At 38.6% G+C, this 24,201-nt stretch overlaps 1 protein-coding gene and 1 non-coding gene across 2 annotated transcripts; one reads left to right on the top strand and one right to left on the bottom strand.

Annotated features, from left to right (window-relative positions):
• Positions 1-10,404: 10,404 nt before the first annotated feature.
• On the bottom strand, positions 10,405-15,151 carry LOC141609876 (annexin-like protein RJ4; the record flags this gene model as incomplete). Its single annotated transcript, XM_074428588.1, has 3 exons — positions 10,405-10,848; positions 14,594-14,683; positions 14,909-15,151. Coding segments are annotated over 3 exons (540 nt in total), but the record flags the coding sequence as incomplete, so codon positions are not given.
• A 4,519-nt stretch (positions 15,152-19,670) lies between these two features.
• LOC141617684 (small nucleolar RNA R71) lies at positions 19,671-19,777 on the top strand. The gene has a single exon (XR_012531182.1). It is a non-coding gene; the product is annotated as a small nucleolar RNA R71 (small nucleolar RNA).
• The last annotated feature ends 4,424 nt before the right edge of the window (positions 19,778-24,201 follow it).

Genomic DNA, 24,201 nt, shown 5'->3' with positions numbered 1-24,201 from the left:
GTTAAGCGTAGGGCAATCCCACAGTCCTTCAGGTGTTGATCAAACTCGTGAGAAAGATACTCGCCACCACGATCTGAACGCAGTGTTTTAATCTTTCTACCTAATAGGTTCTGTACCCTATTTTGGTATTCCTTGAATTTCTCAAAGGATTCACTTTTGTGCTTCATTAAGTAGACATAGCCATATCTACTCAAATCGTCCGTGAAAGTGATGAAATACCTATAGCCTTCTCGTGCGGTGATTGACATAGGACCACATACATCCGTGTGTATGAGCCCTAATAGGTCGGCAGCGCGCATTCCAACACCTTTGAAGGAAATCCGAGTCATCTTACCGATGAGACATGATTCACACGTGCCAAATGATTGAAAATCAAAGGCCGAGATAGCTCCATGTTTGATGAGCTGTTTTACGCGTTTCTCATTAATGTGTCCCATACGGCAGTGCCATAGATACGTTTGATCTTTGTCACCAACCTTTAACTTTTTATTCATTACGTGTAATATTTCATTGGTCTGATCTAAAACATAAATTCCGTTCATGGAAAGCGCTTGTCAGTAAATCATATCGTGTAATGAGAAAATGCAAGCATTGTTTTCTATTACAAATGAAAAACCAAGTTTATCAAGCGTTAAACTGAAATAATGTTTTTGGAAAGACTAGGTACATAATAGCAATCATATAATGACAACTCAAATCCGCTAGGAAGCTGGATCACATATGTCCCCTTGGAGATGGCAACTACTCTTGCTCCATTCCCAACACGCAGGTCCACCTCACCCTTTACGAGGGGTTCGATGTTTCGGAGCCCCTGCACATGATTACACAGATGAGAACCACAACCAGTATCAAGTACCCAAGTTCCGTAACTTGCGTGGTTAATCTCAATCATATGAATAAAAGTAGAAGAGAGAGAAGACATACCAACAGGTTTAACACGACCTGCCTTTAAGTCCTCATGATAAACAGGACATGTGCGTCTCCAATGCCCAGTCTTGTGGCAATGATGGCATTCCATGTTTTCACTCTTGCTCTTTGTCATGCCTGATGAGTTGCTCGCCTCACCAGGACCACTCTTACCTGAACCCGACTTCTTGAACTTCGCCTTACCTCTCGTTAGGTTTGGGAGCTTTGCCCTTACCTTTCCCTTTGTTTGACACAACGAGAACATCTTGTTTCGAACTCCCACTGAACTTCATGTCCTTCTCGGTCTGTACGAGAAGGGAGTGCAATTCATGGGGAGTTTTCTTCAAATCATTCATATAGTAATTCGCTCTAAATTGCGAAAAACCATCGTGGAGTGAGTGAAGAATACGGTCGATAACAATATTCTCGCGATGTTACGATTAAAGGTCTCAGTTTCTCGACATTCTCAATCATTTGAGAATGTGTGGGCTAATGAGTTGGCCCTTCGGAGTCTCGCATCAAAGAAGCGAGTGGTATGCTCATAGGTCACGATTCTCGGTGCTTTCGAGAATTCCTTAGTGAGCGTGGTGAAAATCTTGTTTGCACCATGGGCTATGAAGCGTTTCGGCAAATTGGGTTCCATTGCAAAAATGAGTACGTTTTTAATCGCACCCGCCTCCATACGTAAATCATTAAACTTGGTGACTTCAGCTCTAGCCGTGGGACTGGGTTTGCCGGGATGGGCTCAAGAGATATTTGAGCTTCCGTCGCGGCGGCAGCATTCCGTAATGCCGCCTCCCGGTCCGCGAAGTTTGATCCATCATTCTTGATCGAGTAGACCGATTCATCGATTCATGAAGATCCTAAGCCAGGACTCACGGTCCAATGTGGCACTTGGCATTGGGTTATCACTTGAACCGACCATTTGTTGTTTAGCGATTTAAAATCGTGATCTACACTGAAAAAGAAAGAAAAACAAAACGAAATAAGCAACTCATCGAGGTGATTTAAGTCTATTTAAAATTCATTTTTAAACATGTAGACTCTCGCACTTGCATAATTGATCTCCCTCAAGAAAGATACAAGTGATCCCAAGACTCAATTTCTGTAAATTGATAAGCCAACTGTTTAGCTAATTCTTCCGGAAGAACTCTTGGTCGATAGATTTCCGTAAATCCTATCTATAGTCCACCATGATCACAGGATCGTACGAGTGACCATAGTGTTGAGATAAAATAGGTCAATCGGTTCCAACTTACCCGACGTAGAAGGGGTCATAGTATGCCTACCGACGAAGAAGGGACTCATTGGAGTTTGACCTATAAAGACCGTTCTCAATTTTAGTTTATACGAGGAAGATCCCATCAACAAAATTATAATTCATTTTAAGTGAACGAATAACTAGCGTCTGTCGTGAATGAATTTATTTGGATGATGGCTTAAAACGTGTGACATGAGAATGTCAATGAAAACTAACTCGTGACCTCTATATGTGTCAGTTTTCATGCAATAAATTATAGGTGGTTTGGTTTTTAGGCGGAATATGATGCAAATAATCGTTGCGAAAAATAAATAAAGGAATGCAATACGTAAATAAAGAATTCCTAGTGTGGCCTATCCTAGTATAAGAACAAAATACAACTTTGGAATCCACCGTTGGACCCGAAAAGCTTGTCTTGATGTTCCATCTTGATCCAAGTAGCGGGAGTGAGCATCTGGTCTCCATCTTTGGTCTTCTCAAAAATTACAATTTAAAATTACAAATATAAACCTATTTACATTCTAATTAAAACTGTAATTACAAGTGAAAAATCCAAATCGGAGATGCGAGATCTCAAAATACAACCAAGACCGTGTTCCATCATTACGGTAACACGTTCTACTAAGGCCACACTAAGTTACAATTAATTGTAAAAATTAAATACGTAATAAAAAGGCATTCATAATTTACGATAAATAAAATGCATCAACTAAAAACAAATTCATTCGTGACATAATTCTGTAATTATGTTAAATTTATCCAAACCACCTTTTAATGATTAAAATTCATGTGATAAAACCGCTTCTATCATTTAATTTTAATCCATTACAATCCGTCATTTTAAAGACGCTTTAAAACAACTATATGGTACGTGAGTGAACCGATTCACTATTAAGCGAGTGTACTATATCCGTATAAAGTACATATTGAAGCCAAAGAAAATTTAAATCAAAAGAAACAAATTTTCAAAGCTGTTAAAGACAAAATCCCTCGATCCAGGGACACAAGTGCTCGATCGAGGAACAAAAGGGCTCGATCGACTGAACTGCAAGTCGATCGAGAGGTATGCTAACCAGGAGGTGCTCGATCGACAACACTGGTGGTCGATCGAGTACCTATATCAGCAAATCTGCTCGATCGAGTACGAGGACAACTCGATCGAGCAGAGGGGTTTTGAAAGCAGGTCGATCGAATACAGCAAGGACTCGATCGAGCAAAAGGTTTTTGAAACAGGGTCGATCGAGTACAACAGGGACTCGATCGAGCAAAAACAAGACAGAAACAGCACTCGATCGAGTAGAAATACGCTCGATCGAATGCTTATATGGCTGTAACTTCAAAACCCTCGTGAAAACAGTTTGTCGAGACAAAATCAATTGCTATTTTGATCAAAAACGCATTAAAACAAAATTTAACAATTGACAAAAACTTGACATGTTGCTATAATCTCCGTATAGAATAACAACATGTAAAAACAACATGAAAATTGAAACAAAACAGCCGTGTAAAACATGAAACGGCATGGATTTCGAGACAAAACAACAACACGAGCAACCGTGTAAACAGGACACGGTTCCCTATGCAACCAAAAACGCAGCAATTAAAAAAAATTCTGCCGAGTAAAAAAAAATAAGGCTGCCGAGTAAAAAAAATGTGAGCCGTGACATTTTTTTTAACCATAATTCATCGTTTCAACAATCGTTTGATGAAAAACACATATAAAATTTTACGTGGCCTCGCTCTGATACCACTTGTGGGTTAATATCCGTATACTACCCCTTTAATTGTAGGACTATAACGTAAAATATACATGTGAATATAGTCATAAAACATAAAAACGATAAGGAACAAGAAATCAACCTCGGGTCCTTGATGAACGGCGTAAAGAACAGAAATCAAACCAGATTCCCTCCTAATTGTTGCACCCAAGACCTTGTCCGAGATATGCCCTTGTGCTAGAACAGTGTTCTCCGATTGCCTTGCAATATTGGGAGAACTGATGTGAGTTTTTCACTGGATGAGAGATCCGAATTTCGAGAGGCACTGTTCTCGAAACCCTAATGATTTTGCAAGAATGAATTAGGTTAGACAAGAGGAGAGAACTCCCCTTTTGTCTTTGTGATTCTCGGCCAAACCGAGTGAGAGGAGCCCAAATGGGCTTTTCATTTTCTCTTCACTTAAACTCGCGGTCCGGTCCATCACTCGCTAAGTGTATATGACGTGGTCTGATTATAAACTGTTATCGGTTATCGGAAATTAAGGCATCGACTAATAATACGGGTTAGAATTATTAATACGTGTCCGACAAAAAAAGTATTGTATAATTATATTCAATATACAATTAAATATAAATCGCTTATATTTAATTTTACGAATTAACTGGTTAATTCGCCTTAGCCCATGATATTTAATCCGTATTAAATATAATATCTCAACATCACATATTTGACTAATTACTAGTCAAATAACTCGGACTAACTGGTTAGTCAATTTTGGCATCTACATGACAAGTATTTCCATCTTGTCACGTCTCTCGAACGTATCCTATAGGTGTGACTTTTAGGGACCAGTTGATCACCGCCATCTGTATGACAATAACGTCAAACTTATCTAGCAAGCCAACCGTTATTGATAAACGTGGATCAACTGATGATAATACCAAAGTATGTCCTTTGATCCTTTTAGAGGTTTATAAGTCCTTGCACTAACTGTTAAGGACACCAACCCCAACATATGCCACATCATCACATCAAAGTGCGTGTCACGCCGTCACTTTCAGAATATTACGTCGATCCGTATTCTACGTCAGCACTGCCATATCATCATTTCAGGCCACATGCCACGTGCACGTCATCACCTTGAAATGTGTGTCATGTCATTACTTTCGCCGTGTTACATCGAAATCCATTCCATGCCATGTCATCACTTGAAAGTCTGTGCCATACCGTCACTTTTATTGTATTACGTGGAACCGCATTCCACGTCAACACTACCACCTTATCACCTCGGATCACATACCACATCATCATTGTCATCTTTATTTGAGTATCACTGTCTTACTTAGCGAGTTAGTGAGGGTAATGATGATGACGAGGTGGTGATGGTGAGAATGGTGACAATTAAGTTGACTAAGAGGAGACAAAATGTATGAATGGTAGGAATTACGATATAAAGAAGTTTTAAGAAATGAAAGAAAAAGATGTTGATCGATCCGTTTTTTCTACCCGAACCCGATCCGAAACCAATATTGACCTGTTCGTGTAACGGTGTGATATTAATATATTAAGCAAAAAATGTTTAATCTTACTAATATCATATACTCCCTCCAATTTTTTTTTATCTACCCCTTTCTCTAATATATGTGAGGTATTTTATTGAAAGTGGAAGATAATAGGAACTTGGAGGGAGTATTAAATTAGATAATAATAAAAATTTAAGAATAATTATGTGTTTATAAGTAAAATTAAAGAAAATGTATTTTTTTAAGAAGGCGTTAATTTGACCCGTTCTGACCCTAAACTGGACCCAAAACCCGTATATACCCGACCCGTATAAAGCCTTATTTTGAAAACCCGAAATAGATCTGACTTGTATTTTACCCGAATCTGAAATGACCGAACCCGTAACCCACCCGTTTTGACCCGTTTGACAGGTCTAGGTATGGGTATGAAAACTAAATTTCTTGCAAACAAACTCAAGGTATGCCATATATGATCAATTAGCTTAATGCTTCCAACATAAAATCCGTGGATACAACATCAGCTATAAGCTCAAGACACATTTCTACTACCCACACCCAAGTTGAGTAATTAATAAAATTTCTCTTTTATTTAAAAAAAAAAATAGCTTAATGCTGCAATGTTTAACTAGTATAGTTTCCGTGTAAACGTACGGCTTTTTTAGAGGAGGATATTAGAGTTTATAATAATTAATTTACAGAAATTTAACTCATTTTGAAATTTAATGAGAAACTATACTATCGTTGTATCTCAAACTATGAGTTGTAAAATAGAAGGTTCAATAATTTTAGCCCGAATAAGATTTATGTGTTTTGCGAATACTATTTTGTCAACATTATTTTAACGTAGTTGCTCATTCATGGACAAACATTACTCTTCTATCACTACTACAAATCCAGGCAACTACAACGCCCCTTTAACAACGATTATTCACGAAAATCACAATAGACGTTGTAGAATGTATGGCGCGAATTTTACTAAAATCAATTACAACGGGTATGGTTATATAAACCGTTGTTATTCGTTTTATCAACGGGTCACACATGCACAACCGTTGTTAATAATTTGGCGCAAAATTGGCGCAAAGTTAGTGAAAAGTAATCACAACGGTTATTTTTGAAACCCGTTGTTAAAACTTACTCCCTCCTATTCTTAATAACCCTCCCCTTTCATGGAGGGCACGAGATTTAAGGGAGGGGAGTATTATATGGTAAAGTATTGTAGTGGGGTAGGAGATTGGAGAGAGGGAAGATATTGTGTGATTAAAATAAGTATTGTTGTGGGGTAAGATGATTAAAATAAGATAAAGTATGAGTGTTGTGGGGTGATTAAAATAAGTATAAAAGTTTGCCAAATAAAGAAATAGGGAGAGAATTGTGAATAGACTAAAAAGGAAATAGGGAGAGTTATTTAGAATAGGAGGGAGTATTTAACAACGGGTGTTTTTTACAACCGTTGTTAAAACATATTTCACAACGGTTGTTGTTTAATAACCGTTGTCAATACCTTCCATACTATAAACCACACAAACACAAGTCTGCTGCAGCCACAAAACACAAACCCAGCAGCAGCCAAACACAAACACAAAACACACACTTTCTCATCGTCTCTTTCTCTCTTTCTCATCGTCGCTTTATCTTCTCGCCGTCACTGTTGATTTCATCGTCTCTTTACGTACGTTCTGTAATTATCAGGTTTGTTTCATCGTCATTATTTTATTTTTCTAATTATTTCATTTCCATGTATGTGTTTTTATCGACCATTAGGTTCCATTCAGCATCTGCTAATTATTTCATTTCCATGTATGTGTTTCTAATTATTTCATTTCCATCTTCTTTGGCGTCCTTCAGTACGGATCGAGCATAGTAAGAGTCTTAAGGATGATATATCATTCATTTTGTTGGAGTTTGGAGTTTGTTTTGAAAGATTAAGGAGAGGGTTAATTTATTTGGAATTTGTTTTAGCAGTTAGGGTTTGGAGAATATATTGAGATAATGGAAATGCATGTTAGTTGAGATAATGCAATGTATTTATACTAAGCAATGTGTGGGTTGAGTTGTTTTTTAATTAATATATATGTTATGAAGTTGTGCCATATAATCAGCATCATCATATCTCTCAATGCTGCTTCAAATCTTATTGGACAGTGATGGCAGTAATAATCTGGATCTTGATGATGAATGATAGATCTATGGAGTTGAAAAAATGGAAGCAAATCAAACAAGCATAACTCAACACTTTCAAAATGATCATTTCATTTAATTTTAAACCAAATACATTACAGCAATTATCAGAAATCAAAAGATGTATAATAAGCCGGAACAACCCCGGTTAAGCGTAAAAAGCGCTTCTCAACCTGCCACCAATCACGCCACTCTAGTATACCGCTAACTTCCGGGTCATTGGCTTCATATTTTGCAATAACAGATTGAATATATGCAAGGACACGACTTGCATGTGGAGATAAGGTTGGAAGAGTACAACTCAACATATCTCGGGTCGCATGACCAAGTTGCGAGTAACAGCCGACGAGGGTATGAAGATGATGATGATGATGAGGCTTTGTTGACAAGCCGGACGGCTTCACGCCTCTTAATCCAATAATTCCGTTGATGTTCAAGGGATGCTTTGATTAATGGGTGTTGATCGGCGGAAGCTTGGCGAGAACCTTCCCATCATCTTCAATCGTTTGTGTAAGCCATTCTTCGTTGTTGATAAAATTAGGGTTCATTGCCATGTTGTTTCAATTAATGAATGTTAGTAAATGATGCTTTAATATTTATAGCTAGTCACATTTATAAGTTTTTTCAAAACCGTTGGTAATTAATTTAAGGGATATTCTGCATGCATCGGAATTCAAACGGGCCGTAATTATACATGCATCTAGTAATATTTAAATTTTTTTTTTTTTTTTTAAGAAAAAACAACAACGGTTATTTACAAACAACCCGTTGTCGTTATATATAACAACGGTTTTGTATATTCAAACCCGTTGTTATAACTTTCCCCCCAAAATTGAGTCACACTTTCCACAACGGGTTTTTATACTTAAAACCGTTGTTAATATTTTTCACAACGGTTTCCTTAAGAAAACCAACCGTTGTTAAAACCTTTTACAACGGACGCTTTAACAACGTCCGCTTTTTTATATAACAACGGTTTTTGACCGTTGTTATAGCCTGTATCTGTAGTAGTGTATAGACTTTTTATCATTAATTTTCCATACCTTACCCTTCCCCAAAACACAAACTAACAAACTCTCTCTAATTTTTTCTCTCACAAATAAATCAAATTCGTCAAATTACTCAATTATGACGGTAGTTCTCGATCGATCAAATAATAATTCTAATCTATTAACTTTATTAACTATACTATAGAAGTATACAACTGGGGAGAATAAATTAATTCAAACTAATGAACTAGGGATTTGATGAAATTAGTCAAATTAGGGTTTGATAAAATTTTGGATGCTGGCCTTTATGCACTTGATTTTTCCTTCAATTCAAAAATAAAGTCCACGAATTGAATCTTAGACAAATCTGGATTAGTTATGCATTAATCTGGATTAGTTGGTCAAATTAGGGTTTGATAAACTAATGCCGTGTGCAAATGTTATCCTGGGTAAGGGATGGTCCGGCAATATCGTCGTGTGGCTGGTACAGTGGTCCAGGAGAGGAGTGGGCGGGGTGGTCTGGTGGTCTAGTTGGGCACGGGTGGCGGCGGTGGGGAACGGCTGGTGGTTTGTTGGATGGAGTTGAATTGGTTAATTTGTGAGGATTGAAAATAACAGGGGTATAATGGTCATTCATGTCCATGATTGAGTAAATCATGTACATGAATAAGCATAACTCCCTATTTTAAAGAGAATGATATTATATCATTGCATATCTACATCCACTAAAAGCATAAATAATTAGCATAAATAATTAAACATTAATTGATCAATGATTTTTGAGTACAGATAGGATATATATTAAGAAAGTTTTTATTTATTCATGGCATGTAAATATTAAGATGAAATAATAAGATTAATTAATGAGAGTGGGGACCACTATTAGAAACTAAATAATTAGGGGGGGGGGGGGGGGTTGTTATTCTTTTAGTATATAGAGGCTTAGATATTCTACCCGTGACTCTAATTAAGCCTTATAGTTCGATATTTGAACGAATTCTAGACACTTAGATAATGAACATTCGAATGCTCTTCGTCGTCTGCTTAAATACCCAAAAGGTACTTGTAGTCTATGCTTGCAGTATGAAAAATATCCTGATGTGTTAGAAGGTTATTGTGATACAAATTGGGTTGATAGTAAAGGTAAGATTTGTTCAACTAGTGGTTATGTTTTTACTATAGGTGGAGGTGCTATTGGAAGTCTTCAAAACAGACTTGTATAGCAAGCTCCACTATGGAATATGAGTTTATTGCCCTTTAGTTAACACTACAAGAAGCGGATTGGTTGAGAGAAACCTGTTAGTAGACGTGCCGTTATAGGGAGGGCAGGTAGCACCGGTCTCCTTACATTGTGATTCACAAGCAACCATTGGTGTTACTAAGAATGATGTCTATAATGGAAAACCGAGACATATGCAAATCAAGCACGATGTGGTCACACGACTTTTGAAAAATAGAGTGATTGTTGTGGACAATGTGAAGCTCGAAAGTAATCTTGCTGATCCCTTTATTAAGGGGTTGCCAAAGAGACTTGTCCATGATACGTCGAGGGGGGTGGGACTTGAGCCTTTCAGTTAAGACATTGTGTAAAATTGACTTGTGCCTGAAATTTTTATGCCTGTGGCATTTGATAATTCATAGCCTTTATGGCGGTGCTATTAAGAAATACTTGATGGATTTGTGGTCTTGCTGCTAGGTGGACTTTCATGTCCTTAATAGTTCGTATGAGAAATGCTACTCAGGAGCATTTAAGCAACCTAAATGGGTGAGATGGTTTGGCCACCTATGTTAGACCATGAAAAGGTCCTACTAAAACACTCAATAGAACCGACGTAAACACATGGCCTCAAATAGCGTTGCACATAAAATCACGGAACAAGCAAAATTTGAATCTAGAGTCAACCGAATAGATAGGGGCCACAGTTCAACAATCAAAACAAAATAAGTAAATAACCAAGAAAACGATAATCCTCATAGAATACGATTTATTAAATATGAGAAGTCAATAATAGGAAAGCATAGGATAAATGGCCTCATAGCCGGCCTTGGCCCTCTTAATATCTTTAATGACCCTGGTTGCCCATAATAGTAAGGAGAAATTTCTCATAATCACCATGAGTCTCCTTTGCGACGGCATGCTCCAGTGTCACACTGTTCCTTTTGTAAAACAGCTCCTTGATCCTCCCCAAGTCCTTCTCCGCCCTTGTCACTATCACTCGGGTTATAGCATCCTCATCGGTTCCCCTCTTATGCATTGCATCGCTCAAAACCTAATTAAAAACATCACATCATATGACATTACGTTCAAGTATTATTATGTATTCAACCACCGTTTTAATTTAATCCAGAATAACTTATGAGACCGCCTGACAAAATTATTCTATTAGGTTTCAAAACACTGAAACAGGCCTTTAAAAATAAGGAAAATGAGTTAGCGTCATCCGGTGGCGTCCAATCTCGGCGCCACCCTCACACATGGAATAAGTGTCGGTCCCAATAATAATGGCTACATCACAAACATGTGAATGATGGAGGACCACAATAATATAGGGTGCATATAAAAAGGTGGCGCCGTATCATTTTAAAAAATAAGGGGACGAAAGGCATTTGTTTGGTAATCTTGAATTTTTTTCTAAAATGGGCTTTTTTAACAAAGTAATAAACAAAATGGGTGCGTTTTCAAAGTTATTGTCGAAAATGGGTCCACGTAGGCTCGGGTTTTGCGAAGCTGGAGAAAAGGTCAAGTCGCTCACCGGGAGAGCGACTTAACTCTTTCCCTATATCGCACATCTCTTTCCTTCCCTTACCCCGTATTCATAATCGAAAAAAAAAAAAGTACCAAATCAAAACCCTAAATCGCACATCTCTTCGATTTTTCCTCCAAAATCTACTCTAAATCAGTCAATTGGTTTGATTAAAACACAATTTACTACTCTCTAAGCCATATCAAGCAAATATTTGGGTATTTCTTGGACAAATTCGAAACATATTGAAGGTATTAGTTTACTTATTTTCTTAATTAGTACTTGATTAGAGTAGCTATTTACTCTAGTTTTTGATTATTATTCCATATATTTCATGTTTGTGTTGAATTTGGGTGGTTGTTAGTGTTGTAGTTCGATTTTTTTTAGTTATAGCTATGGAGAGGAGTCATTTTCCCTTATTGTGTTATTGGAATGGTGAAATAGTTGAAGGAGATGGGTGTGTAAGCTATGTAGGTGGAAATGAGTCTTTTATTTTTGCTAATAGTAATATGAGCTTCAATGATCTACACAATGAGGTATACACAACCATTGGTGTTGATAGTAGTAAGTATAAATTAGTGTTGAAAATGAAGTTTCCTAGTCTTGGATGTTTTAAGGTTGTTTCTCTCAACAATGACCGTTCTTTACAAGCGATGTGGGCTAGTATATGTCATTCAAAGGCGGGATCTATGGACATTTATGTTGAGTTGATACCAATTCAACAACCTCAAGTGAGTAATGTAAATGTAGTACCCGATGTGTCTTTTACTAGGATGTTAAATAATTTTATGTCACCAACGCATAATGTACAAGGTATAGGGAGTGATGATCGGTATGTGTCATTGTTAACAAATAATATTGGAGTAGAGGTAGGGGACGGTAATATTGAAGGGGATGAAGTTGAGGTTGATGTTGATTTAAGACTAGAGAATGCTAGTGATGAGGATGATGAGGATGATGAGGACATTGATCATGTGTCTTCCATCGCTCCAAATCCGGAATTCAATAGTATTTCTAAATTTGATGAAATACAAGGGAATAATTGGGCTAATTGGAAAAATATTGTCCCATTTGATGTTAGGGGAGAGTTTTGTGTTGGTCAAACATTTCCTAATAAGAGTTCTTTGACGGAAGCAATTACATCGTATAATTTGAGGGTGAATCAAAGTTTCAAAGTTCATGAGTCAAAGCCTCACACTGTGACATACAAATGTGGGAGGAGACCTACATCATGTAGTTGGACATTAAGAGCCACCCAAAAAAATTGGTTTCCGATGCATTTACTATTGTGAGATACAATGGTGGTCATGAGACATCATGTGTAGGAGACATCATGCCTATAGACCACCGAAACTTGCGAAGAACTTTTATTAGTAATGCCATTAGGAATATTGTGGAGGCAGATGGGGTTGACGGTAAATGCAATTATTGAAATAATAATTGATAAATATAACTACAAGATCACTTATATGAAGGCATGGAAAGCTAAACAAAAAGCTCTTGCCGACATATTTGGTGATTGGGAGTTATCATACCGATTGCTTCCTCGATTTTTGAAGCTCGAAGGAAGCTAATCCCGTCTTTCGTTGTTCAATTTGTAAATTATCCAACTGATGATCCAAATGTTGTGATATTTGGCCGGGTATTTTGGGCTTTTGGAGCATCAATCAAGGGATTCCCTCATTCTCGCCCTATAATTACAATTGATGGGACTCATTTGTATGGCAAATACAAAGGGGTGCTTATGATTGCCATGGGAGTTGATGCCAATGATCAACTATATCCTCTTGCATTTGCTATAGTTGAAAAGGAGACTACCGATACATGGTCATGGTTTTTGGCATGTATTAGATGTTTGGTTACACAACGTCGGGCTTTGTGTAATATCTGATAGGCATAAGGGCATCATGAAAGCCATGAATGAAAATGGGACTGGGTGGGAGGAACCATTTGCATATCATAGGTTTTGTATAAGACACCATGCATCCAACATCAATTCAAAGTTCAAAAATAGGGCGTTGAAAGACTTGTTTAGTTGGATGACTTTTCAAAGATCAATCCATCAAGTTTAATCTTTGGTTTAGCAAAGATCAATGAACTGAATGTACAAGCAAGGGCAGACTTAGATACATTACCTTTATCAAAGTGGTCAATGTGTCATGGTGGTGCCCTTAGATATGGAATCAAGACAACCAATTTGGCTGAGGTTTTTAATAATGTGCTAAAGGGAGCTCGTTTCTTGCCTATCACTGCTCTTGTCAAAGTCACATTCTTTAGAGTAAATTCTTACTTTGTCCAAAGGCGTGAATTTGCTAAGGCTAGAATAATGGAGGGTTTGAAGTTTTCACCCGTAGTCACCAAGTATGTTGAAAACAATTTTGAAAAAGCAGCCCATCATAAGGTTGAACCCTTTAATTTAGTTTGTGTAATGTTTAAGCTACTCTCGTTTGTATCAAATGTTAAAAAAATTTGGTTTGGGTGTAATATTTAAGTTATTTTCAAAACTTTCCTTTGGTCTTGTTTTGTGCATTATTGTTCTTGATGAGGATAATTTCCTTGGTTGTCAAAGAATGAGAACAAGAATATGGAGAACAATTCCGGGCAAGAACGTTTGTTTCTTTGCTTGTTATGTAAATAGCTTCAAGTCGCTCAGTGGGGTGACGACTAAAGGGCAAAACGCTCGTTCCCAAAGCGACTTTTGTCTGAGGAAAAGATCAAAATAGCTGCCAAAAAAACATCATTCGGGATCGTGCAAAGTCGCTATGGGGAAGACGACTTGAGCTCAATCGCCGCTTCACCGAGCGACTTTACTCTGGGTGAGAAGAAAAATTTTGGCCAAAAAAACTTGCTCTTTGGACTACAAAGTCGCTTTGGGGAAGGCGACTTGAGGTCAAGTCGCTCACCGGGAGAAGCGACTTACCTTAAAATGACTTCCTCGAGGTTTGGTTAGCATAAATTGTCACTTTGTATAAGGTCGTCACGGAAATGACTTGAATCTGTTTAGGTTCGGGATGACGTGGACCCATTTTGGGTAATAACTTTGAAAAGCTACCTATTTTGTTGATTACTTTGCGAGAAAACCCCATTTTGGCAAATCGTTCGGTAATCTTACTAAAACGAGAGTGAGACACCTGTCGAATTGAATTATCAAATGTATGTCCTACTCATAGTTTATGCATTTTTTTGAGATGGTTAGATTTGGTTTTCTTTCAAATCTATAGATGACTCTAATTGTGATTAAGCACGTAAAAACGATAAGATAAGAGTTTACCTTTTCCAGATACTTGTGAGGAGATTTGATGCATCTAATGGTAGTTTGGAGTGCAGATACAAAGTCCTTATCTTTGTCAGTTGTTAAGCTCTGTTGACAAAAAGCCGAAAAGTTGGTACAAAGCCGTGAATTTAGTCTTTGTAGCGCACTTTGAGCCATTTATCTAAAGATCTCACCCTACTACTACAAATACTCTTACTTTGTGAGACCATCTTACACAAGTAATTTTAGTTTTTTTGTTTTTTTTTTTGACAGCTGTAAAGAAAGAGAGTAATTTTAGTTAAGACGAGTATGTAATTGTATCATTGTACATACCTTGGTGATGGGAGTGCCAAAGACATCCCTGAAGCGGTAAAAGGTAGCGACAAGCTGAGCCTTGCTCCTTGTAGTAAGGATCCTTATGATCTCGTCATGGTTGTACTTGTTATCTTGAATGCATTCATGCAGAATCTTAGCCTCTGCTTCAGCCAATTTTCGGTCTGTCACCTCACTTTCAAACCTGTGAACACTAACCAGGAGAACCACCAACTGCAACCAATATATATAATCATCCAAACATTATTTACCTGACCAATATACTCCCTCATATAGTCATATGATCAATATTCTTTTTTCTCGAGTCTCAACTACCATAAAATAATGCAAAATTGATTTACTCAACTTATATAATGCTGCTTTTTATTTACTTTTTAAAGAGAGAATGTATGGTATAGTCTTTCCCAATTTCAACTCCTTGCGGTTTGAACTCTTCATACACAAAGGGGTAAGGCGGTATAACAATGGAAGAGGAGGGAGTTTCATGATCACCCTTTTGTTGTTGAATGATGTACTCGGCTTCTTCGGATAGGGGAAGTAAATAATTGGTCCGGTGGACACTTAGACGACAAATCTTCGCGGGTAAAGTGAATGATCGAGCCTCACTAGTAAGCCACCCATACTTGGTGTCAAGGGGATTGTGAGCAACCCACTTGAACTTGTTAATCATGATAGACATATCAATAAGATGGCCACCTTCCTTTGCCTTGTACTTGCTATCCTTATTGAAATTAGGATCAAAGTGCTTGGCTAGGACCGTGACTAGACCGCCATTAACAATAACGGTTGTACCCTTCTTCCCACTATCTACATGGAGCCATCTATCAACCAATAGCCTCAAAGAATTGTAAGGCTTGGTGTGAATTCTTCCAATATTCAAAGCCGATTCAAGGAGAATAAAATCAAGTCTTGTGAAATGATTGGTGTCTTTCCTAGCAATTATGGTATTTCCCACAACTTTGTGCCATACTCTTATGCCCGGATGATGGACCAAAAGAGCACGACAAGCATGAAAATCATCAAATTTCTTCCCGGAGATTGCCTCCCAAAGAGGCTCGGGGTCATACTTCCCATATTGCTTAAAATATTTCTCTTCATCGCTAAGACCCAAAATTTCACCCAATTCCGGAAAGGTAATGCGTCTACTAGTGTTAGCTAGACGAAACTCAAGATTTTCCCTATTCTCAACTTTTGTCACTTTTAAAGAACTTAAGAATTCTAAGACAAGGGAGGGGTATGTTACTTCCTTTGTTTCAAACAATTTCTTCAAACCCATGACATTGAAAAAGGCTTTTGTTTGTTCAAGAACACCTAATTTCTCTAAAGCATCTTCACATATGAATTTGGTGGATTGAATTGATTTCATAGCAAACTTGGCAAATGTCTTTCTATGGGTATCGGAAATAAAAGTTACCTCCGGATAATGCAAGAGTTGATCGACAGGAGTAGAAGGTGACGCTCCCATAGAAGTTTGTTGTTGTTGTGGTTGCACTTCCAAGTTTGGTGTTGCTACCACCATTGCCAAAGCTTTCTTTGTTTGGAGAGCTTTTTGCCTTTGAGAGAGAGCCTTTGCTTTTGGTGCCTTTGTTGCCCTTGTTGCACCCTTTGTCCTTGCCATTTGATGAACTAACCAAGAAAAGAATCAAAAATCTTCAATTTGTAGAATGCCCAAATCGATTTGAAGGTGAAAGGCTTTGCCTTTATGAAATCAAAAATCGACTCAAAGGTTGAAGAATTTGTTCTTGGTTTTGATTGTTATTGGAGATGGAGTGATTGATTTGTTGTTTGAAGGATGGTTTGATTTGATTTTAGTGGATTTTGTTGAGGGTTTTTGTTTTTGTGATGGAGAGGATGAGGGTTTTGATGTTGTGGGTAGTGTTTGTGAATGAATGAATGAATGAATGAAGGTGGGGTGGGTATTTGAAGAGGTCGGCAATTTCAAAAACGCAGGGACAATCCGTGCGGATTCTGCAGCTTCAAAATTTTCAAAATCCCGCCTAGAGACGGGCGGATTCTTGGGAATCCGCTCGGATTCTTCTGTTGAGGGACGGGCGGATTTTGTGCAGGACGGACGGATTTCAGTCCAGAGATTTTTCTTTGTTTTCTTCAGCTGCAAGACGGGCGTCTTGTATAAAAGACGGACGGATTCTGTGAGACGGGCGCCTTTCCAGAAATACGCTCGGATTCTTCAACAGTCAAGAAATTTGCAATTTCAGCTCAGCTCAGGACGGGCGTCTTCTCAGCAGGACGCTCGGATTTTTGCAGACGGGCGGATTATCAGGAATCCGCTCGGATTCTGGTCCTTTGTACCCGGATTCACTTCATTCGTGCACAATGCATTTCCCTTTACCATTCTTCCATTCTTCTTCATTTCTTGTGTTCTTCATTGTGGGGGCACTACTAAGGCATGAATAGCCTAGGCAATTGCCATCCCCACACTAAGGTAAAGCACTACACATCAATTGAAATTGTTAGTCCCTCCCTCACTTCTCTCTTACATGACAATTATTTTGATCAAAGTAAATAAAATCCAAAAATGACAAAAATGCAATACAAAAATTTAAAAGTAAGTTAGGGAGTTAGAAATATTTACAAGTGGTGGTTTAGGGAGGACTCCACCAAACTCTCATTCTTGATGAGATGTCAAGGGGGCATGTTCAAGGTGTTGTTGATGTTGCTTAACACCTTGAAAAAGTAATCAAAAGCTTGTTCATTGTTATGGTAGAGGTCCTCAATAGACCGTGGCCCTTGTTGTTGATCATGATCGATGGCATGCCCAATGTAGGGATTAAAAATCCCTTCAAACTTGTCGTCCCAAAGACCACAAACTTCATTGAGTTGATTATTGAAAATCTCTTGCTTAGATGGAGACAACTCTCCCAATTTCTTCTCTTGGCCAATGAGGCCATCCTCTTCTTCCTTGGTTGATTTTGATGAGCTTTGCAAGCTCTCCTTGTCACAATTCACTTGCTCTTTGAATGGAGCATCTTTAATTTTCTTCCTCCATTGGAGTTCCGATTTCTTCCTTTCATCTTTCCGGCTATAGTGATCAATCATGAAACATGGCTCATGCAAACGAGGAGCTCTCATGGTCTTGTCAAGATTAAAAGTTATGCTTTCATCTCCCACTTCTAGAGTGAGCTCTCCATGTTTCACATCAATCACCGCACCCGCGGTGTGTAGGAAAGGTCTTCCTAAGATGATTGGAATGTTGGAATCTTCCTCCATATCAACAATGACAAAGTCCACCGGGATGAAAAACTTCCCAATTCGCACGGGGACATCTTCCCATATCCCTAATGGTGTCTTCGTCGATCTATCGGCCATTTGAAGAGTGATATTGGTGCATTTAAGCTCTCCCATTCCCAACCTTTTACTCACCGAGTACGGCATGACACTCACACTAGCCCCTAGATCACATAAGGCTTTGTTGATCGTCGTGTCGCCAATGGTACATGGTATTGAGAAGCTTCCCGGATCCTTTAACTTTGGAGGTGAACTCCCTTGAAGTATTGCACTACTCACCTTAGTGAAGGCGATAGTCTCAAGTTTCCGGATCGACTTCTTCTTTGTGAGGATATCTTTCATATACTTTGCATAGGCCGGAACGTGATTGATTAATTCCGTGAAAGGAATTGAGACTTCTAAGTTCTTCACAATTTCCATGAAATTTCCAAGTTGATCATCAAATTTGGGCTTGGCTTGACGACTTGGAAAAGGAAGTCTAATCACAATGGGCTCCTTTTCTTTGGCTTTGTCTTCATTTTTCTTTGAACTTTCTTCTTTTGATGATTCTCCTTCTTTGGGACCTTGCACCACAACTTCATTCTCACTAGCTCTCACAACTTCATCCTCAACTTGCTCCTTCGGTGCTTCATATCTTGTACCACTTCTCAAGTGAATGGCACTAACCGTTTCATGTCTAGGGGGATTACTTTGAGGTGGTAATTGCCCCTTTTGTCTTTGTGAGCTTGAAGATGCTAGTTGAGTTAATTGTGTTTCCAACATCTTGGTGTGAGCTAGAATGTTGTTGATGGTGGTGTCTTTTGCTTGGCTATCTTTTTGCATTTGAGTGAAAAATTCTTGTTGATTCTTTTGCATTTGGAGGACCGCTTTTTGGACATCAAAACCTTGGTCATTTTGGTGATTGTATGGATTTTGATTTTGGTAACCTTGGTTTTGATTGAAAAAGGGTCTTTGATTTTGATTTCTCATGGGTGGTGGAGTGTATGTTGTTTGAGGGTTTTGAACATTTTGGCTTTTGTATGAGAGATTTGGATGGAACTTGGTGTTTTCATTGTAAAAATTTGAATAAGGGGTACCACTTTTGTAAGCTTGGAAAGCATTAACTTGTTCGGTTGTTCCCCTACACTCACTTGAGTCATGACCCAAAGTTCCACAATTCTCACATATCCCGCTTGGGATTGATGAGGATGCCATCATGGCATTGACATGATGCTTTGATGATTTTGAGTTTTCCTCAAGTCTAGCCATGGCTTGTTCAAACTTCAAATTGATTGTGTCAATGTGAGCACTAAGTTGAGCACCCAATTGAGTAACGGAGTCCACTTCATACTTTCCTCCTCTAGTAGCCTTGCGAGGTCTACTATATTGTGAATTATGGACCGCCATTTCCTCAATCTTGTTCCATGTTTGATTGTCATCAACTTCGGTGAACATTCCATTTGATCCCATATTGAGAATGTTCCTTGAATCTTCATATAAACCATTCCAAAATTGTTGCACTAAAAACCATTCGCTAAGTCCATGGTGAGGACATGAGCGACAAATACCTTTGAACCGCTCCCAAGCTTCATACAAAGATTCTTCATCCCTTTGCTTAAAACCCGTAATTTGAGCTCTTAGCATGTTAGTCTTTTCCGGTGGGTAGAATTTTTTGTAGAAAGCTAGAGCTAACTTCTTCTAAGAATCTATTCCAAGGGTGGCCTTATCAAGGCCCTTCAACCATTGCTTTGCGGTGCCGATTAGCGAAAAAGGAAATAAGACCCATCTTATTTGGTCTTGAGTCACGCCCGTTTGAGAGATAGCTTCACAATAATCGCAAAAGGTTTCCATATGAGAATGAGGGTCCTCACTAGGCATTCCCCCGAATTGGCTCCTCTCAACTAGTTGGATGAAGGCGGACTTGGCAATAAAATTACCGGTGAGATGTTGCGGTGTAGGAGTACCATTTGGTAGATCCTCCTTGGTGGGTATAGAGTGTGACGAGAATTTAGGCATTGTAGGTGGATTTTGTGGGATATTGTTTAATGGGTTCTCTTCTCCTTCTATTGCGAAAGGATTGACAGACTCACTAGTGGGTTGAACAACTTCACCAACACCTCTCAAATTCCTCCTAACAAGTCTCCTATTATTCGTCAAGGTTCTTTCGATTTCACGGTCAAAAGGTAACAAATCACTTTGTAACCTTCTAGACATGCAAAATATCAAACAACTAGAAAACAATTAGAACAAACCTTGAGGAGTTTTACTTCCCCAAGGTGAAAAAGACACGACTAATAACAATAAAAGAAATCTAAAATCAATTAAACACCGTCCCCGGCAACGGCGCCATTTTTGATCGGGTCCATTTCGTGTTCACAATTAAGCATATGTGGTCGTTGGTCAATGGTCGATACAAAACACAATTTATACTTCACAAACAACTCTACAATTAGTAAAGAGGCAAGTAAAGGTCGGATCCCAAGGGACGAGTATTGAAATGAGAATTCTATTGTAACTAGTAGTGTCTAGGGGTGTCACAAATTGGGTTGATGTAGAAGGTTACTAAACTAGAATAACAATGAAAATAAATAAGCAAGATGAATAAAATAAGGGGTGTAAACAATTGATTAAAGGCACTAGGGTGTCATGGGTTCATAGGGGATTCATGGAATATGATCATACAAACATGTTCTCAAATTATAAGCAAGCAATTATTGTTGTGATGGATTGAGTTGGGTTATATCTTACAATCCTAGGAAAGTTTGGGTCCCGGAGCCGAATCGATTAGATTGTACAACACCTACAAGTCGACTTAATCTTTCCTACTCAACACATGCATGGTCTAACAAGACTCGAGTTGGGTTATGTCTTACAAGTCTCATTGAAAAGATAGGAGATGATAGTAAATGCAAGGATTCATAGGCTTAGCATTTCATCAAATATAACATGTGCATGTATTAAGATCAAAACAAGCAAGCAAATAAGATATGAAAGCATATTGATTTAAGCATGAATCATTCCCCATGTTGGTTTCCCCTAATCACCCATTAAACCCTAGCTAAGAGACTACTCACTCATTGTCATGTTGATCATGCTAGCAAGGTTGTTAATCATACTAACAATATGAAACATGATGAATAAATGAAAGCAATTAACAATAATTAAAAAGGGATTAAGAGATTATACCTACTAATGATTCCAAAATAAGAATGCAAAGAATAATAGAAGAACTTGATGATTGATGGAAGGTTGTCAATCTCCCAATAAACCCAATAATCTTCTAATTACCCAAAATAAAGGAAGAACAAGAGAGAGATTAAAGAACTAAAACTTCGATTAAAACTTGATTAATACTTGATTACAATATTAAAGAGAGATTTTGATTGATATTAACTACTCTAATTATTGATAAGAAGAACATGCTCCTCTAATTAGCATAATGGGGTATTTATAGTGAAAATTAGGGAGGATGCATTAGGGTTAACTAAGGGCTAAACTAGTAATTACACTTTTAAGTTGAGCAAGGAGACTCCGGTATTTCTCGAGAGAAGGGCTTCTCTTTTCGTAGCTTGAAGAATCAAAAACGTCTTTGTCATTGAAATCCGTGCGGATTGGAGTCGGGACGGCCGGATCTGGGCTGAGGAATCCGAGCGGATTCAAGAGAGGGACGCTCGGATTGTGCTGGGGGAATCCGAGCGGATTCCAAGGAGGGACGCTCGGATTGTTGAGGACGGACGGATTGTTCGCAATCCGTTCGGATTGTTTGTCAGCTTCAATTCTTCTTCTTTTTCTTCCCTTTTCTTCATAAATTCCTTGGGGATTTCCTTGGGGACGCAAGGATCCTTTTCTCAACATTGCTCTTCTACTAAGATATGTACAAAGGCCTTCTAGTCTTGTCTCTCCTTGATGCTTGGTCATTGAATACAATCAATTTAGCCTCGTTTTGCCATGAAAATGCAAGATTCTTACTCCTTTCCTACCAAGGGATCAAAATCTCAAAGAATATGCAAAACAAAGAACTAAAGATAAGAAATGACCCAAATAGGCACTAAAAAGCATGGAAACAATGGTAATTCGGGGGCTAAATATGCGCCAATTATGGTCGCATCAAGACTAAATCCTCAGAAGTGTGCATTCGGGGTCACCTCCGGAAAACTCTTGGGACACGTCGTAAGCAAAAGAGGCATTAAGATTGATCCAACCAAAATCAAAGCCCTTCAACAAATGCCTCGGCCTAAGAACGAGAAGGAGATTCGAGGATTTCTCGGCTAGGTTCAGTACATCAGCTGGTTCACAGCCAATCACCATTATTAGTGAACCAATCTTCAAGAAGCTTTGCGCCTCCGATCACACCGATTGGGATGACGACTATCAAAAGGCCTTCGACATGATAAAGGAAATCCTATCCAAGCCTCCTGTCCTCATGCCACCTCAACAAGGAATTCCCTTATCCATGTACCTGACTGTCACCGACATAGCCATGGGAGCAATGCTAGCACAAACAGTCGACGACGAAGAATGAGCCATCTACTACATCAGCAAAAAGTTCATCGAGTATGAGACAAGGTACACCCAACTGGAAAAGCCATGCCTTGCCCTAGTATGGTCAACAAAGAAGCTGCGGCACTACATGCTCAGCTACACGGTTCACATCAACTCCAAGATGGATCCGGTCAAATACATCTTCGAAAAACCTGTACTAAATAGAAGGCTGTCTAGATGGACACTCATGCTATCCAAATTTGATCTCAAGTTCGTACCCCTCAAGGTTATCAAGGGAAGGGCAGTCGCCGATTTCCTGGCAGAAAATCGCGTCAACGAGGATTCAACGACCGACACATGGTCACTTCCTGACGGAGACATCCTTTGTGCCGACTCCGATGCATGGGACCTATACTTCGATGGTGCATCTAATCTAAGAGGCTTCGGGGTAGGAATCCTTCTAATATCACCAGAGGGAGAACATGTTCCGATATCGGTCAAACTAGACTTCGCGGCCACCAACAATGCCGACGAATATGAGGCATGCCTCATCGGCCTACAAGTAGCCAAAACACTTGGCATCAAGAGACTGAGGGTCCACGGCGATTCCTCACTCATCATCAATCAGGTGTCCGGATCATGGAAAATCCGAAGCGACATCTTCGCACCCTATCGAGCAAAAATCAATCAAGAGGCTGAGTTCTTCGACCAAGTCGACTACTTCCACTTGCTACGGGAGAAAAATCAATTTGCTGATGCCCTGGCAAAACTTGCCACGCTCGTCAACATACCTGACGACATGGCATCGATGCCTCTATGTGTCGAGAGAAGGAGCGAGCCAGCCCACATCTGTACCATCAACATCGACGAGGAAAACCATGATGAACCTTGGGACCAAGCCTATTAGGTTCATATACCTATTATTAGACTCCTCTAATAGTGAACTAATTAACTTCGTAATTATTTGTTCTTTAGATCTAGTGCATGCATAATAAAATAAAAGATTTATAAGAAAAACAATGTCCCTTACATAGTATATGGGTTCGAAATTATGGGCACAAATAAGGTCACCTTCCTTATTTGTTCTTGAGCTTAAAATGTTGGATGATCCTACAAAAATCCCAATGTAGAGATCCTCCTCTTGATTGCACCCAAGATTAGCCCTTATCACTACTAAATAATATTTGCTAGATATTTATTTAGTAATCTACCTTAAAATTGATTACTAATACTCATATATTACATTAATAATATTAGTAATGTGATTGAACAATTTAGATTATCATTTCTCTAGTTTTTGAGAAAGATAAAACAAAGTATGAGAGAGGTATACATGAATGAATGAATATGCATGAGAAGAATGAATATGTTGTGTGTAGTAGTGGAAAATGAGAACAAACTTCTCATTATAGAGGAGATGGAGCCGGGTAAAAGAGGCCAAAATGACATCTTCTTTTGCCTTTTTCTCTTACCCAAAATGTAGGCTTGTAAGACTAGTGTAGCTTAGGCATAATTAACTTATTTTATCTCATAAAATAATTCACCCACTAACACCTATCATCCTCAATTTTTCGGTCCACATACAT

This window comes from Silene latifolia, chromosome 1 (assembly GCF_048544455.1).
Source record: "Silene latifolia isolate original U9 population chromosome 1, ASM4854445v1, whole genome shotgun sequence".
Taxonomy (NCBI): Eukaryota; Viridiplantae; Streptophyta; class Magnoliopsida; order Caryophyllales; family Caryophyllaceae; genus Silene; species Silene latifolia.
Note: the sequence above shows the minus strand (reverse complement) of the source record. Positions and strands in the feature narration are given on the sequence as shown.